Source organism: Penicillium lagena (genome assembly GCF_028827675.1).
Source record: "Penicillium lagena strain IBT 129212 chromosome Unknown utg000002l_segment0_segment0, whole genome shotgun sequence".
NCBI classification, from domain to species: Eukaryota; Fungi; Ascomycota; class Eurotiomycetes; order Eurotiales; family Aspergillaceae; genus Penicillium; species Penicillium lagena.
This window is the reverse complement of record NW_026623223.1, coordinates 2,311,710-2,327,448: the sequence shown is the minus strand read 5'-3', so window position 1 is coordinate 2,327,448 and position 15,739 is coordinate 2,311,710. Positions and strand designations below refer to the sequence as shown.

Here is a 15,739-nt window from a genome sequence, read left to right as displayed (position 1 = left end):
TCAACTGTCTATAGAATATCTCACAGAAATATCTTCATAGCTCTCGCATGATATCCTGCACAGCCTTCGCAGCGAATCTCTTTCGCTCGTGTTCCGGTAGATCGGAGCTCATATCTAAAGACAATATCAGTAAGTCGGAGAAGATCACGCGGTGGTCATAACGTACCCCGGATGGCTCTCATGCGCATCATCAGCGCCTCCATAGATTCAACCTTGATCTCACCATGCTCATCCTCGTGATCAAGCTCATCCTCGTCTCCGTTTCCGTCTCCGCCCCCGCGCTCGATTGCCATCCGGAGACCAAACATCTCGCGCTCCAGTTCATGGACTTCATTATCAAACCCGACTGTCGGACCGAATTCATCGTCGTCAAAGTCCAGATCAAGGCCGGCTTCTGGATCAAGAGTATCAGCCGAGGACGTCCAGTCGTGTGTCTCAAGGACTTCCTTGATGCGAGGCATGCCCTCGTACTCTACCAAACACAAAATAAATCAGCTGCATCCAAATGACGACCGGTGTGTGCATACCTCCAAACCGATTCCTCGTCGGTTCCAGATTCTGCTCTCGCGGATCCCACTCGACAACCTCCCATCCGAGCAACCCCATATCAAACAGCTGGTCTTCCCACCACCCAACCGAGAACGGGGCATCATCGTCGCCACCATCGCCCAGCTCATTTTCATCATCCCGTAGGCCCAGATCATCAGAAGGATCAGCAGATTGCGCCGCCTTCAAGCCCGTCTGTCTCGAACCCACCAACACAAAAACACCAGGTACGTCACCAATCCCACCGCGCTCTTCATCAATGCACTCTTTAACAGCGCCAACGTCGCGCATCAAGTCCCTCAGCGCGCGCACATCTTTCCGCTCCGCCGGATCAGCATTCCCATTTGTGTCTGGTGGGGGCTCGGACGGTGTATCGCGTGGATTGCGCACACAAACAACTAACGCGCCGACAGCTTCGCGGACGATCTCAGCTTCTGCGCTTTGGAACTCGGTGCGCCACTGCTCAGCCGTTGGAGAGGCCGTGTCTGTGTTAACAGTACCTAGTGTTTCTGTTGCGAGGGGGATCTCATCGACCCAGACGGGGATTTCGGCGGTGTAGTACTTTGATTGGATTTTGAGTGGGCTGTGTGTTGTATATCCCGCGAAGGTGGTGGTGGTCGTTGTGGTTGTGTTTGGGGTTCTAGCGTCGATGCTGGATGGTGGCGGGGTTGGGGAGTCGGCAGCGGAGGATGATGAGGTCTGGTTTTGTGGAGGGTCGTGGACAGGTACGCCGGTTAGGGAGTGTAGGAGTGGTGGGATGACCGAGACAGATTGCGAGGTTGGGGAGAGGATGAGCAGCCGACGTGGGTTGGCGATGTGGCGGACTTGCTTGGTGGGCTTCGCGGGGGAAGCGGCGGGTGATGGCGCGGAGGCCATTATAGGTGGTGGCGGAAGAGCGCAGCGGGGGTGTTGAGGGTGAGGTTCATCAGCTGTCGGTTAGTTGTAAGGAAGTCACCATATCCGGGTTGCAGTCAAGATGTGGATGAAGGAGGAAGATTTGTCCCCCGCAGAAGTTGCGGAGAGGCGCAACACATACAATATGTTAACTACGCCGAAGCTACCAATTGCCTACAATCTGCAACCATGCTCTTCTTCAAGGACGTCTTCTGATTTGATAGATCACTTATGCTTCTGTGGTATCCCGATTGACCGCACAGAGCGGAGTAGCCAGTCCAACAAGATAGAAAGAAAGGAAGCCTGAGAATATTTATGACCCCACGAACCAGACGAAGAAGAGCAAAACAAGGTCAAAAAAACGCCGACCACGCGAAACAAGATCTTATTCCATCCCCAGCAACTCGATTTACCGTCCACGCCCGCCGGCACGCGCCCGCTGTACCGTGGCCTTGCCACGCGCCAACCCGACACCGCGCCCGCGCTGGCCTCGTGAGCGGAACATGGGAGCGTTTCTGGAGATAGAGAATAGTACGTTAGCAAGATGATCTAGCCAGGAGAGGAACGAAAAGAGAAGAGAAGACAAGGGCAATTGCAATTGCAAATCCGATAGGAAACAAGAAGAACCACACTAAACTCACCTCAACATATCCGGCACGATGAAGAAGCGCACATGACTGCCCCGAATATAAACCTGATCGAGATGCGAAACACGGCCATCGCGCGCGGTGACGGTGATATCCTTGAGTTGGACGTTCATGTTGTCTTCGGCTTCGAGGAGCTTCCCGCGGTAGACGACGCCGGATGTGATTTCGAGGGTGACGACGTGGCCCTACAGAGAAAAGGTTTATAGGGTTAGTGGCGTGTATCTTGGCTCTGGGTAAGGGGAAAGGACGCACCTGGGCTTCGTTGAGGAGCTTGATCGGGATGCCGATCGTGCTGGTGAGCTTGCCCATGGTGGTGGTGGCGGTGTGTGGGAAGGGAAAAATGAGGGAGTCGGGAATTCAATCCGAATGTATTCTCAACGCTGGTCCTCGTGAATAGCGACCGCTGTGGCTGCCGAGAAAGAAAAGGGAAGGAGGATGAGGGGGATCGTTGGCGGAGGGAATAATGAGGTGAGTGAGTTGCGGTGGAAATCGAAGGGCGCGAGTTTTGCGCTTGGCCCGTTTCCGCTTTAGTCACTGACTTAACCCCATCACCAGGTCTACATTCTAACTGTAGCTTTCTACACCTACAACGGCACGGACTGAATATGGCCACCCCCAACACCAACCTCCGCGGCTTCAACCATGCCGTGCAAACTCTCCTCAAACAACCCTCCCAATTCCTTCCACACCTCACCATCCCAACCCTCACCCACCTCCCCGAAGAGAACCTCGGCGCCCACCTTGTCAATCCCTCCTCCAAGAATACAAAAACACCCACAATCCGCGCCCTAGTCCTCGACAAAGACAACACACTCTGTCCCCCGAAAACAACAACCTTCCCGCCCCAAATCCTCACCAAACTACACTCCCTCCGCAACTCACCCACCTCATCCTTCAAACACCCACACGCTATCCTAATCGTATCCAACCGTGCCGGAAGCCACCCCTCGTTCGACTCCGAGGTGCGCGAGCTAGAGAGCCAGCTGTCGCACCTGGGTATCCCCATCCCCGTGTTTCGACTTCCAGAAGGAACAGAAAAGAAGCCGTTCTGCGGGGAGGAGGTTGTGAAGTGGTTCCGTGAGAGGGACGTGATCAAGTCGCCGAATGAGATCGCGGTCGTGGGGGACCGCCTGGGTACTGATGTGCTTATGGCGGGCATGATGGGGAGTTGGAGTGTGTGGTGCAAAGAGGGTGTGTTTGAGGTTGGGGAAGAAGGGAAGCCTACGAGAAATCTTTTGGAGAGGATGGAGGTTTGGGTGGAGAGGTATCTAAGGGAATCGAGGGGGTATACGGCGCCGGCGCCGAGAGGGTGGAATGAATAAATGAGTGAAGGATTGAAGTGTATAATTAATACCTACTGCATCGGGAGAGAGATTGTTAAGATACCAAGCGTGTATACTATTCGGCGGAACTACTGGTAGTTTCAAATGATACAAATGAATTGATGCAGCCTATGTCAATCCCACACGCCCGTTTATCGTCTGCCCTGCGCTTCCATGCGGCTTCTGAGGCCGGTGGACGTTATCACTCGGCCGCGAGCGCGCGACTTTGGGTCAAAGGGTCGCGCTGAGGCCGCAAGCAGGACAGTCTGCGTGAGGAGAAGGGGCTCAAAAGGCCCATGGCGAGGAGAAAGATCATCACAATCTCGGGAGGGTTGTAGTTCCTCAAATAAATCACCAAACACAAGAAAAAAAAATGACAGGGGAAAAAATAGTCTCGCAGCCCTGGGTGGACTGCTTGGCATAGTCACGTAAATGAAAATGAAAATGAAAATGAAGCAAAAAAAAAGTGAAAACCTGACACCGAAGTAGACGAGCAGGGACGAAGAAAGATCCATGACCCAACCAGAGAGTCTGGGAAGACATGAATAATGAATATGAAAAAAAGTCAAAACGCTTCAGGACCGGCCCCAGAAAGAAAAGAAAAAAGGGTATTAATACAACAACCAGACACAAGAGGGGAATATTTGTCACGAAAAGCACCAAAACAAGACACACAAAAGAGAAGACCAAATCTAGCCGGTCATCGCCAACGGGGACGATTTGTCGGATGAGAAGACCAGGTTTTGGATTGCATCCAAACCGGGCGATAGGAATCTCATCAGACGACGCGGCGATTCAAATTGAGGACCCATCGACAACCAAGCGCCCCGAGCACTCCACGCGCCACTAATGAAAAGACCAAGAAGACGAAACAACATTCAGGACCCAGAGGGCATCCCGTGTGAGTTCACATCGTCGAGGTTCCCCATGTTCTGGTGAGAATAGTCACCCAGGGCAGGTGAAGGGTGCCCAGTAAACCCATGCATGGGAAGATCGAAACTGGGGGCATCTTGCGACACACCAAAGTTTACTTGCTGCTTGGAATACATGTCGTTCATTGAGATGCCATCGTCAACGAAGGGCGATTGTTGGTCATGCGTGAAACCGTACATATCAGACGACGAGTGTGACATGTTCGACAAGGGAGGCGAGTGGTTCGCAATCAACGGATCCGCAGGGCTCACACTGGAGTATGGGGACGCCGTGTGAGAGCCCAAAGTGGAATTGTCGTTCGGCCCGGAGGAGACGTACGACAGGTTGAATGACGGAGCCAAGCTGGCAACAGGCGTTGATTCTCCCTGTGCGGTGCTGAACATGGACGGGCTCGCGAAATCAGATGGCGATGCAGTTGTCGCAGCAGACATGGGATTCCGGAACTCGAGGCCATAGCTGTCACTTTCGAGACGCAGGTCTGTAGGAAGAGCGTGCACAGCTTGAGGAACTGGTGCGTAGATGCCAGTATCAGCGTGGCTGAACGCAGCCTGGGCCTGCGGAAGGTGGTACGAAGAGGTCGGGCCTTGAAGGGCCGAAAGGTCAATCGCCGCGGGCACTGAACGGCTTCGTTGGCGCTTATGACCACGGGCAGCAGGAGGCATCATGATACCCAAATGATGGGTGTCATGATACATGCCCAGGAAAGGGGCAGAATTGGCAAAGTGATTGGGTTGGGAAGCCGGACGTTGAATAAACGGTGGTGACATTGGCCCCTGCATCGCAACGGAATTGTTGTTGTTGTTGCTGCTGTTGTATGCCAGGCGGTTCTGGAAGGACTCGAGTGAGACCAGTTTGGCCAACTGGACACTCAAGACTTTCGGGTGGCCACCTAGATGATGCACCATAATACGACTAGCTTGCTGCTCTTCCGTGAAGTCGCCGCACTGGTAGAATCCCCCAGAGTTAGAGGAGTCCATGTAGAACAGTGGCGGACGGTTCAGCTCCACAACAAGGCCACTCGGTCGAGGCGGCCCGCCATTCGGGCCCGGGGCAGAATCACCACCAGTTTCCAAGGTAATGTTCTTGATATAGGCAAAAGGGTACTCGATTTTATAGCCAGCAGAGTCATTGTTGATATAGTACGTCATGCAGGCCTTGTCGGGCGAGTAGAAGATGACAAGATCCATCGCGTTTTGGCCAATGCGGCGCCAGCTTCCGACGGTCAAAGATCGACAGGTGAAGTGAGAGATCACTGGGTAAGTTAGCAAATTGGACATCAAATTTGGAGCGCTCTACATACCAACTTTGCCAGACGGGTTCTCGTTGGCATACATACTGCCAGGTGCAGCAAAACCGCCCGATTGCCCCAGGGAATCCCCGGAACCCGGCTTGCTCGGGTCAAACTGCATCGCGAGGTAATGGCGCATGGACTCTGGGATGGAGTCACAGCCCTCACCAGTCTCAATGCTCTTCTTTGCGAGCATCTTAATCTTGGCACGACTGTTTTTGGTCAGCGCGATATTCTAACAACCGCAAAGGATAGACCTACCGGTTCTGGAACCAAATCTGAACCGACCGCTCCGTCATGCTGATATCCTGCGCAATGCGTTCCCTCGTCGCAGCAGTCGGAGTCGGGTTCTTGTTGAACTCAATTTCGAGAGTCACGAGCTGATCCTGAGTCGCCCGCTGCCGTTTATTGTTCTTCTGCTGCTGGGTCAGAGTGCTTTTGCGCGGAGGTCGGCGGGACGCCGTCGACGACGGAGCCGTAGTGGCGCTCGACGTGGATGGCGACGGGGTTGAGTTTGAGGCAGGTGGTGAGGATGAAGGCGCCTTGGTGGTCGCGCCGTGACCGTATGGGTCGAGTGTTTCCGAAGACATCTTGCAGTCCGAATGATATCAAAATATTTCGGCCAGCAAATTGACAACGGGGTTCGACGTATTTGGTGTAATTCTTTGTGTATATAGATTGGTCACCAGAGCGTGACGACCCGGTCGACAGGTGTATGATTGCGTTTGATCAGCGAATTTTTCGAACCCTGGTATCTCGAAGCAGCCTCAGGCGCGAGAGGATTCGAATGCTGACAGTGAAATGAATGGAAGGTGTACTGACGAAACGAGCCGAAGGACGTCGATGTCAGAAACCCGGGGGAGGGGGAGGCTTGGGGGGAATGGGGCGCGTCACAGAGGCGCCCGGGGAAATAAAAAAGAGGAGAAAAGAAGGCTGGCCAATGCAGCTTGAATCAAAAGACCGTTGGATTCTTCCGGCTGCAGCGAATCGAAGTCGGGACGCGACCGAGTCGAAGGAGCGCGGTGGTGAATCGCAAAGCCGGGTTGAAGTCGATCAACGGGAGGAACGGATGGGGGGCCCGTTCGGGGAAGCGAAGAAGAGGCAGGGCAGAAAGAGCGGGACGGTCGTCGTGAAAGAGTGAAACGAGCGACCAGGCAGCAGGAAAAGAGAAAGAAAAAGAAAGAATGGAGGGGAAGGGGATGGAGGAGGGGGAAAGGAAGCGAAGCGAAGGAAGGAAGAGAAGAGGAAGATCCAGGAGATGCTGACTACACGACGAACTGACGGACGGGGCTCGTGGGGCTTGGGTCGCTTGCAACCGCCCAAACACCAACGAGCTGACAAGGCTGGGTTGGCCCCTGCATGGACTCCTTGCTGGCCTCCGCCGGTTACTCTGGACCATTATTATTATTGTCCGAGCCACACGCCTTGACTGATCGTCGCGAACTGCCGACACAGCCACCACGTGAGGAGGAGGTGTTTGGACTCCACATGTTGATTCTCCGGACCATTGATGGATTATTGAGCGCTATTACAGACTAAGTCTCGACTAAAAGAGGACCGGATCGTTCGGTCTCTAGCCTGTATTCTGGATCACATCCCCTACCTTTCACACACACACTCATTCGACCATTGCAATTCTTCCCCTGACCAGCCCAACCGCGTCCACGGAACCAGGGGCCGCTAAGCACAGGGGCAGCCAATCACGCTACAATAGTTGGTCGCCGTTCACACTGTTCCTGGCGCACGTGACACGTCAACTGGGCAGATTCTGCGGGCGGCCACAGTCTGGCCGTCCGGACCAACTATATTTAGCACACGGCGGACTCCCCGGGCCCTAACCCCCTATGTAACAAAATAATACCCCTGCATGATTCAGAATATAAACAAACACGACTCCCGGTCCAGCGCCTTGATCGCCCCCTCAGGAGTGGCCGATGTGTCGGTCTGCTGCCAGATCTGCTCCGTCAGCGACATCGCCAGGTTGCGCTGTTGCTCGCGGTAGTACGCCGTCATCTCCTCGTGCTTCCGCCGCACCCAGTCACGATCGGTCGGCGTGACGGCTTCTCGGGCGGCCAGGTAGAAGGGCTGTGGGAGAGATGAATCGGGCCCGCAGCCGGTGTATAGGTGGTCCATCAGGCGAAAACAGGTATGCGATAAGTGCTGCACCCGCGCCGAGCAGGTGGCATCCCGGAACACACGACGTGCAAGTAGCAGATGGGCGGTCCAGTAGAAACATTCTGTAAGAATATCGAGTGGTGCAAGGGTATCCATGATCGTCCCCGTGTATCCCAATCCCCAAGCACGAAGCTCATTCTCGAGGCAAAATGCTTCACCGAGAACACTGTCCATAGATCCGCCCTTCTCAAGTCCCTCGTCCACATCACAGGCCAGGTGTGAGACTCGCACAAGAAAACACATCAAGGGCTGAGGACAGCCCGTCATCTTGTGAAACGAGGGCTCCGTCAGATCCCACCGCGGGCCATCGGGCTGATATAACACAAAATCCCGGGGCGCATACGGTCGACGCTGTCGAGAGACGGCCAGCATCACATCAACCATCGCGAAGCGCTGAGCTGTCATGCGAGCGAGAGGACTCTCCGGGATTTGGTGAAAACGATTTAAGGTCTGCATGAGAAATAATGCGCACTTGATATGCGGCTCGAGCACTCCATCGGCAGTCTGGGCGACCACGATGCCTTGTAGGACGACAGCAGTGAGAAGAGCCTCGTGGTCCGGGTGTCGTTGCACCTCGGTGCTTTGTAGGGAACGGCAGGTCTCCGTGTTGATGACGGCGAGGTTGTGTCCGATTGTTCGGAGCATTCGCTGCTGACGCTCTGCAGCCACGGGTACGCTGCTCAGTCCGAAATTGAGCATGTGCTCTGTCGCGATGCACACGATGGTCTCGAGCAGGATCGGTGACGACAGAGCTGCGACGGACACTTGGCGGTAGGGGTTGTCTGGCCCATCTAACGCGGGCACATTCGATGATACAAGTCTCACATCTGAGAAAGAAATCAGTACTCGAATGGTGGTTGACGGCTATGGAAGCATACAATACTCCCACGCAACCTTCTCTTCATTAGATCCAAATCCGATACCTCCAAATAATGCAGGCGACCTCCTTATCCGTTCTGAGGGTGATTGATCTCCTTTGCAGCGGGGTTTGTGTCTTGACAGACACGGCTCCGTCTGCCTGATCCACTTGAAGTCCGAGGGGTACTTGCAATCAAGTCCTCGCTTTGCACAGAACGAACACAGAGGGTGTTGCTCATCGCACTTCTGGTGTTTCTTGCGGCACTCGAGACATCCTGCCGCTCCTGTTAGTTACCGTCCGATACCCGACCACCAAAACATTCCGTACCGCTTCGCGATCGTGAGAATCGTTCCCGAGGCATTCTTTATAAGACTGAAAACCCATGATGATGAGTTGGACTGGTTTCCCCGCGGCTTATCGCCGATCACTCGCTGATTGGTTCGGTCGAGAGCGAGCCAGTTTAACATTTCCCTTTGTGGATTAATCCGCAAAGTTAGAGTTAGTTAGACGATGGCCTTGGTGGTAAGGCAGCAATCCTAAACTCTTGTTAACGTTACTGGAAAATAATGACTGAAGTATAAAGGAATTCCCAGGGTCGCTAATGGCAATTTAAAAAATTGAAATGGGTGCGCATCTCACAAATAAACAGATATCAATTACATATCAAGCTGGCATCTCTCGAATGCCAATTTGCCTTTGAACAATTACCAGGGGAAATGACATGAACACAAGGAATCATAGCACAGCAAATACAACTAACCCAAAACATCCTGGATCACACGAGCCGTCCGATCCACAATCAACTCTATCTCAGCCTTGGTAGTATTGTACGGCGGCGCCAGAATAATATGATCGCCATTCTTACCATCAATCCCACCATTTCCGGGCATGAGTGAGATTGAATACTCGGGCTTCAAGCCAGCAGTGTGAAGCGTCCACGCCAGGGTCTTCGAGGGAGAATATGGCTCTTTTGTCGTCTTATCCTGCACAAATTCCAGCTAGAATAATGTCAGTCAAGCACCGACTACACAACGAAGAAGCTACTCACAGCCCAGAATAGACCCCTTCCACGGATATCACCGACATGGGGATGAATGTCCAGCCGCTCGTGAAGAAGCTGACCGAGGTACTCGCCCATGGTCCGTACATTCGCGAGAAGATTGTCTTCTTGTATAAGTTTCTGCACCTTGTACGCGGCGGCACATGAGACTGGGTGGCCTTGGTACGTCTGCCCATGAACAAATGCTCCCGTACCCTTTGTCAAGGTATCCACAACGTGCTTGTTAAGCAGCAAGCCTGCAATGGGTGCATAACCAGCACCGAGACCCTTGGCAATGGTCTGGAGATCAGGGACGACGCCTTCCTGCTCCCAGGCGTGGAGGGTTCCTGTTCGTCCCATTCCAGACATAACCTCGTCCAATATAAATAAGGCACCATGCCGCTCGCAGACGCCCTTCATTGCTTTGAGGTATCCTGGCAATGGGGGGACACAGCCTAGAGTCTAGACCGTGTTTGGTTAGTTTATATCGTTCCATGTATCTTTCTGAAATAACTTACAGCGCCGGGCATAGTTTCCGCCACGAATGCGCATACGGTATCTGGTCCCAATCTCTGGAATTCATCTTCGAGCTCCTGGGCCAGTCGAGTTACATAACTCTCAGTGGTTTCGTTGGTCTGCATATTGCGGTAAGGATAGCACTGGGAGACATGATGGATATTCTTCGAGAGGATGTTCTCGTAGATGGCTCTGCGAGCAACATGATGCCCGATAGCAAGTGATCCCAGCGTGTTTCCATGGTAGGACGACTGGCGGGAGATGAAATTGATACGCTGGGGCTATGGTGTTGGCAATTCGGTGAAATACTGAATTGCCATTTTGACAGCTGCCTCGACAGCTTCGGTACCTATTATGAACGGAAATCGTTAGCAGTTAACATTGCATGAAGAGGACTGGTCTGAGTTCTACCTGAGCTCACAATAAAAGCGCGGGACATCTTGCCCCCGGTCGAGTCAATAAGGAACCTGGAAAGATTCTCTGCGGCGCTGTTGGTGAAGTACAAAGAGTAGCAATAGGGGATCTTTTGTAGCTGATCTAGGATGGCGGCGTGCACACGCTCGTCGCTGTGGCCGAGACAGGAGACCGCAGCACCGCAGGTGGCATCTAGGATCTCTTGCCCATCATCCGTGAGCAGGTAGCTGCCTCTTCCTCCAACGATGTTAAGAGGCTTTTGGCGAAGCTGTCGATAGAGGACCGCACTTTCGGTATCGGTAGCTTCATTCTCAGTGGGCTTTCTCGTCATGGCGGGTGCTGAGGAGACTGTGCTGGATGGCTTATAGTCACCCATCATGTGTCTTCGTTAAACTTGAACTGAATAAATGAAACAGATTTCAAGGGGTCAGAGAGGAATAATCTTGTCAAAGATCAGTCTATTCTCGGGGGTGGATGCGCCTCAATATATACCTGGCCAACGCCAAGAACAGACATTGACTTTGCCGACCAGACTCGCCATCCCAGACACCTCCGTGACATATCACCGTGATTGGCGACTTCACCATGTGTTTGTCCACAATTGTAGATGACAAGATGATAGACGTCCGGAAGGCTATTCCCAAAAGGGAAATATTTGTCGGATCCATATTGATAACCCGCATCTGACCTGATTGCTGCATAGGGCGCGATGCTCAGCACAGTTGGTATCTTCATGTTGCCGCGTTAAGCTGATTGAGCTTGGGCCACACTGAATGCTTCGGTTTGTGGATTGGTCAACGGCGCCGAGGTCAAATAGAGTTCTCGCTTTTCCAACAGCCTTAGTTCTATAGTTTCTAGTCATTAACGTTCAACACGTACGTATTGTTCATAGGTCTAGAGTCTCAAATCCGTGAATTATAGCATCCTAGCGAGAATACTACTTGCCCTACTTGTCAGCATTTGGGCCTTGAATATTGGCCGCGATGTTGAAGGCGGTAGTTACGCCGACGGGAGCCGAACAGGCCCACGCTGACTCATTTCGGCGGAATCAAGGGTTTTGATTGCGATTATCGGAACTAAGACTTGGAATAAATCGAATCACATTTCACCAGACGCTTCAAGTTGATGCCAATTCTATATCATTTACAATATCACTCAACATGGCGCCCTCTTCTGTCTTCCACTTCCCCATACAAACTTTGTCCAACGACCGCGTGAAGCTGGTACCGTTCGACCCCGAGCACCACATAGACACGTTCTTTCGCCTATCAGAGCCGCACCCAGAGCTGTATGCACATATGAGTCACGGCCCATATCCATCTGCCGCAAAGCTCAAAGCCGAATTCTATGAGCGAGGCAACAAGCACCTAATCTCCTTCACCAACCCAGACACGTTCACTTTTGCCATCATTGACAAGACGCGTCCACCATCTCCAGAGGATGCTGAGGGTGAATTAGCCGGGACTGTGAGTTACTGTCACACATCTGCAGAACATCTCGCCACTGAAATTGGGTTTATCATCATTCTTCCACCGTATCAACGGAGCCATGTGGCAACCAATGCTCTCGGACTGGTCTTGAATTATGCTCTGAATGAGCCCGACCAAGGAGGGCTTGGTCTTCGCCGGGTGCATTGGAAAGCTAGCGCGGCCAATTCAGCCAGTTCACGACTTGCAGAGCGAATGGGCTTCGAAAGAGTCGGGTTCACGCCGTGGCACATGCGATTCATCAAGGGTAAAGAGAAGGGAAAAATTGGAAACGGCAAAGAACCACCCCCTGGAAGTGACCCAGCGGATTTGTGGAGGGATACAGTTGATCTTAGCCTAGCATGGGACCAATGGCAGAGAGGCGCAAAAGAGAAAACTCAGAAGGCAATGGTCAGATAGAAGACACAAAATCTTGTTATTTACAGTTTAGAGAGCCTCGCTTTCACCCAATCGTGATCGAAGCCACGCTGCAAAAGGTTCAAAGAAATGGGTATTTTTGTTCTGCGGCCTGCTGCAAAAGCTCAGAAGGGCATGGTATCGATCGGATGCAGTGGTTGAGGTCGCATGAAGGACCTTGGCCAGATCTATTGGACACAGATATGGTGGTTGTCTCGCATCTTCGCAGACCGATGCGGTGCCCTGCATTGAGCATGCGTAGTAAACGCAGTGAGCCATGCCAAAGCAATGTCCCAATTCGTGGCTTGCTGTGCGGCAAACCCGACCTAACCAAAGGGATGACAGTGACGACGGTAGAATTCCAACTTGGGGGAGAAGCTGGTAGGCTGATATTGCTTGCTTCATAGGTCCAACTGGAGGTTCCAGTGGTGAGGAGGAATTTTGCGCCCCGCGGGTCCTGTGCTGGGATTGTTTGCGTCGTTTTGTGCTGGGCTGAGTGGATCCAAAGGTAGACACGTATTTCTCACAATGTGACGCTGGCCAAGAATGGAGACGATCAATATGCTGGATGTCGTCTAGGCGGGGATTGTATCGAGCGCTGGATACCACAGCAACCCGGCTGCCCCCGTATGCACGGCCACAGACGAATGTATCGTCCTCATCCTCGTAGAGATCAAAATCCACGAGAAGCAACAGGGAATAAGCATCTTTTGGTAAAAGGCTAATTGCGGCATCGAGAAGATCATCAAGATTTAGCTGGCCATCATATAGACCATCTGGAGAGCGGCGCGCCCGAATCCTCACGCATTCATCGCCAATTGCTAGGCCAACGTATTTCGGTACACGAGAACCAGCCGGTTCCTTTGACCAAAGATCGTCTTCTTCCCAAGATATGAAACGCAAGATTGGCGACTGCATCATCTTGACTTCCAGGCCATGATAGAAAGCAGCCAGATAATCCCGTATGTCTTTCGTAGCAGGGGGCGGTGTGTCCTGCTGATTTTTGATGGAGTTTGGACTGCTCCAGGTCCGCATGAAAGCAACCTCTGCATCAATCTCCGGAGTCGGTATGATGTAAATGATTTTCCGTTTTGCGGTCACCGGATTGCGGTGTTCTCCGTCCTTCCATTCTTGAAAACTCTGGGTGTATGCTTCTTGGTCTTCGAAAAGATCATCTCCTGGCAGCAACAAGGGAGCAGGGAAGCTTGACGGATCATCTTTTAGAAATAGAATATTTCTCTTCTGCGCGATTGAATTATTTCCTTTGATCGCCCCAACGCGTTCGCGTGGACCGGGGGGTTTGAAAGCCGCCTCGGTGGCATGAGGGGAAGACGAGAAGCAGACAGAAGAATGATCACACATTGAAAGTAGGGATTCAGGAGCCTTGAGAAATTCCGTTGGTAATGAAGTTTTTTGTGGCAAAATGTAAGATCCAAAGAGGCCGGCGGCGGGGACGAGATGAGGCTCCTTAGGGGGCCGCACGAGCCCCCTAAAGGCCCGCCGCCTCAAGATTCATGCCTCGCCGATTCCTAATCAGGAGCTTATAATCGCAAGCTTAGACAGTATAATTGAGGTTCAAGAATACTTATATTGACAACCGAATCTTTTGTTTGAAGATTTTCAAACTCACAGTTAACAAGCAAACATGGGATTATAGTACAACGCCATCATAGTAAAGCTCCTCGAGCATAAAACCACGCTTTGGCCTTGTCAATGCCTAGAATTGTGACCAGCAGCATCTTTGTAAATAAATCCACATCGTCTGCATGCGCATTTTGTAGCACATTCGAGAAATCAGCATTTAAAATAACAAAATGTTGTCTTTCTGTCCAGGCAACTGCAAAATCAAATGCAGTCTCAGCATTCCATAGATGTGCTGATGAATACCACGCATGTACAAGGCCCAGCCGCCCATCACAATACATGGAGGCGGTTCCCTGCAACAGTTTATAGATTTGGATAGAATAAAGGCCAAGAAGGACGGTCCGACGTGCTGATTCTTGGAAAACCCATGAGCCCCAGAAGTCCATGATCAATTCCATTGACGAGGGAAGGAGATCAGCGGGGCTTGCAGGATCAGGGAGATGCAGGTAACCGAGCAGTGAGAGGACGGCAGACTCTAGCATCGGAAATACTTTCTCAGTGGCTGGGCTGGAATGGATGTCACCGTCGAACATGTGCATGATCTGGTAAAAAATCAAGGCCTGTGTGCGAGCAAGTGATTCGACGGCCGATGTCAAAACGGGTGTTGATTGGAGATCATGGATGCGGGATTCTATTATTGATAATATGATTGGTGTGTTGACTTGGTTTTTTGACATGTAGAGAGAGCAACAGGCATAGCAATCTGTAGGAGCGTAAGCTCTAAGTTGGGAATAGAGTTGATCGTCCTACCTTGTAATACTTTAGGCATACCATCTTTATGTAGCTGACAATGACTCCAAGGGGTTTTACCCTCTGTGACCATCATCCGAGGTGCTTCCTTGAGTATATCGATAGCAAATTGTAATCTTGACGTTATAGCATCCGAGAGAGGCTTGCTTGGTATTTTCTTCGACGTAACCACTTCAAAACCATGTGACACGAATGGATTATGAGGCTGTCCTATAAGGGGTACTGGAGATGTCATATTTGCCAGATTTGATTGAAAACGAGCTGTGGCGAATGGGCACGGCCCCGCATTAGATGGCGAGAGTCGATCGAATTCGTTTATGATATTATCCATGTCGTTATTGAGAGCGGGCCATGTATTGCCGGAACACGCCTCGGGAAGAAAGACATCAAGACTGCTGCCCGAACTCTCCAAGGGCTGCCTGCCGGGATAGACGCAAGGTATGTTCCGACGCGCACATCGTAGGCAAGTTGGGAAGGCAAGATCACACCGACGCTTAGCTTTTTTGCAAGCATCGCAGGATTTGCGCCGCGGAGGAGCATTGCCGTGTTCTGAAAACAACTCATACATTACAAACGAGGGATACGTTCCATTGGATGAAAGAGGTTTCCTCGAGGGATGACCTGGCGAGAATTATTGTCGGAGTTCCGTCAGCTTCGTGGCTTACGACATCCTTGTAGCGGAGTTCCGCACGCTAAAATATGACCCGACCAATCAGAACCCGAGTTTCCATCTGGGAACTACTGAAGAGGAGCAGAAGAACGATCGGATAAAGGGTGCACAGGCACTGCAGCAGCTCACTGCGGAGGTGGTGGTGGAGGTGCGCTTTGT

At 52.0% G+C, this 15,739-nt stretch overlaps 10 protein-coding genes across 10 annotated transcripts; 3 read left to right on the top strand and 7 right to left on the bottom strand.

Moving 5' to 3' along the window:
• Positions 1-34: 34 nt before the first annotated feature.
• N7510_003707 (adaptin-binding domain-containing protein) lies at positions 35-1,422 on the bottom strand (the record flags this gene model as incomplete). Its single annotated transcript, XM_056975633.1, is given in 3 exon segments — positions 35-114; positions 167-470; positions 484-1,422. 3 exon segments carry the CDS (start codon positions 1,420-1,422, stop codon positions 35-37), a joined length of 1,323 nt encoding a protein of 440 aa, XP_056835589.1.
• A 427-nt stretch (positions 1,423-1,849) lies between these two features.
• On the bottom strand, positions 1,850-2,396 carry N7510_003706 (putative small nuclear ribonucleoprotein SmD3; the record flags this gene model as incomplete). The annotated part of the gene is made up of 3 exons (XM_056975632.1): positions 1,850-1,955; positions 2,082-2,272; positions 2,340-2,396. 3 exons carry the CDS (start codon positions 2,394-2,396, stop codon positions 1,850-1,852), a joined length of 354 nt encoding a protein of 117 aa, XP_056835588.1.
• Positions 2,397-2,692: 296 nt separating this feature from the next.
• On the top strand, positions 2,693-3,409 carry N7510_003705 (phosphatidylglycerophosphatase; the record flags this gene model as incomplete). The annotated part of the gene is made up of 1 exon (XM_056975631.1): positions 2,693-3,409. The coding sequence occupies one exon, from the start codon at positions 2,693-2,695 to the stop codon at positions 3,407-3,409; it is 717 nt and encodes a 238-aa protein (XP_056835587.1).
• Positions 3,410-4,287: 878 nt separating this feature from the next.
• Positions 4,288-6,220, bottom strand: N7510_003704 (homeobox domain-containing protein; the record flags this gene model as incomplete). Its single annotated transcript, XM_056975630.1, has 3 exons — positions 4,288-5,594; positions 5,643-5,842; positions 5,892-6,220. 3 exons carry the CDS (start codon positions 6,218-6,220, stop codon positions 4,288-4,290), a joined length of 1,836 nt encoding a protein of 611 aa, XP_056835586.1.
• A 350-nt stretch (positions 6,221-6,570) lies between these two features.
• On the top strand, positions 6,571-6,771 carry N7510_003703 (uncharacterized protein; the record flags this gene model as incomplete). Its single annotated transcript, XM_056975629.1, has 1 exon — positions 6,571-6,771. The coding sequence occupies one exon, from the start codon at positions 6,571-6,573 to the stop codon at positions 6,769-6,771; it is 201 nt and encodes a 66-aa protein (XP_056835585.1).
• Positions 6,772-7,502: 731 nt separating this feature from the next.
• Positions 7,503-8,504, bottom strand: N7510_003702 (uncharacterized protein; the record flags this gene model as incomplete). Its single annotated transcript, XM_056975628.1, has 1 exon — positions 7,503-8,504. One exon carries the CDS (start codon positions 8,502-8,504, stop codon positions 7,503-7,505), a length of 1,002 nt encoding a protein of 333 aa, XP_056835584.1.
• A 915-nt stretch (positions 8,505-9,419) lies between these two features.
• N7510_003701 (uncharacterized protein) lies at positions 9,420-11,012 on the bottom strand (the record flags this gene model as incomplete). The annotated part of the gene is made up of 5 exons (XM_056975627.1): positions 9,420-9,662; positions 9,713-10,165; positions 10,222-10,494; positions 10,546-10,568; positions 10,616-11,012. 5 exons carry the CDS (start codon positions 11,010-11,012, stop codon positions 9,420-9,422), a joined length of 1,389 nt encoding a protein of 462 aa, XP_056835583.1.
• Positions 11,013-11,793: 781 nt separating this feature from the next.
• N7510_003700 (GNAT family N-acetyltransferase) lies at positions 11,794-12,519 on the top strand (the record flags this gene model as incomplete). Its single annotated transcript, XM_056975626.1, has 1 exon — positions 11,794-12,519. One exon carries the CDS (start codon positions 11,794-11,796, stop codon positions 12,517-12,519), a length of 726 nt encoding a protein of 241 aa, XP_056835582.1.
• A 27-nt stretch (positions 12,520-12,546) lies between these two features.
• Positions 12,547-13,878, bottom strand: N7510_003699 (uncharacterized protein; the record flags this gene model as incomplete). The annotated part of the gene is made up of 1 exon (XM_056975625.1): positions 12,547-13,878. One exon carries the CDS (start codon positions 13,876-13,878, stop codon positions 12,547-12,549), a length of 1,332 nt encoding a protein of 443 aa, XP_056835581.1.
• Positions 13,879-14,183: 305 nt separating this feature from the next.
• N7510_003698 (uncharacterized protein) lies at positions 14,184-14,699 on the bottom strand (the record flags this gene model as incomplete). Its single annotated transcript, XM_056975624.1, has 1 exon — positions 14,184-14,699. One exon carries the CDS (start codon positions 14,697-14,699, stop codon positions 14,184-14,186), a length of 516 nt encoding a protein of 171 aa, XP_056835580.1.
• Positions 14,700-15,739: the final 1,040 nt, after the last annotated feature.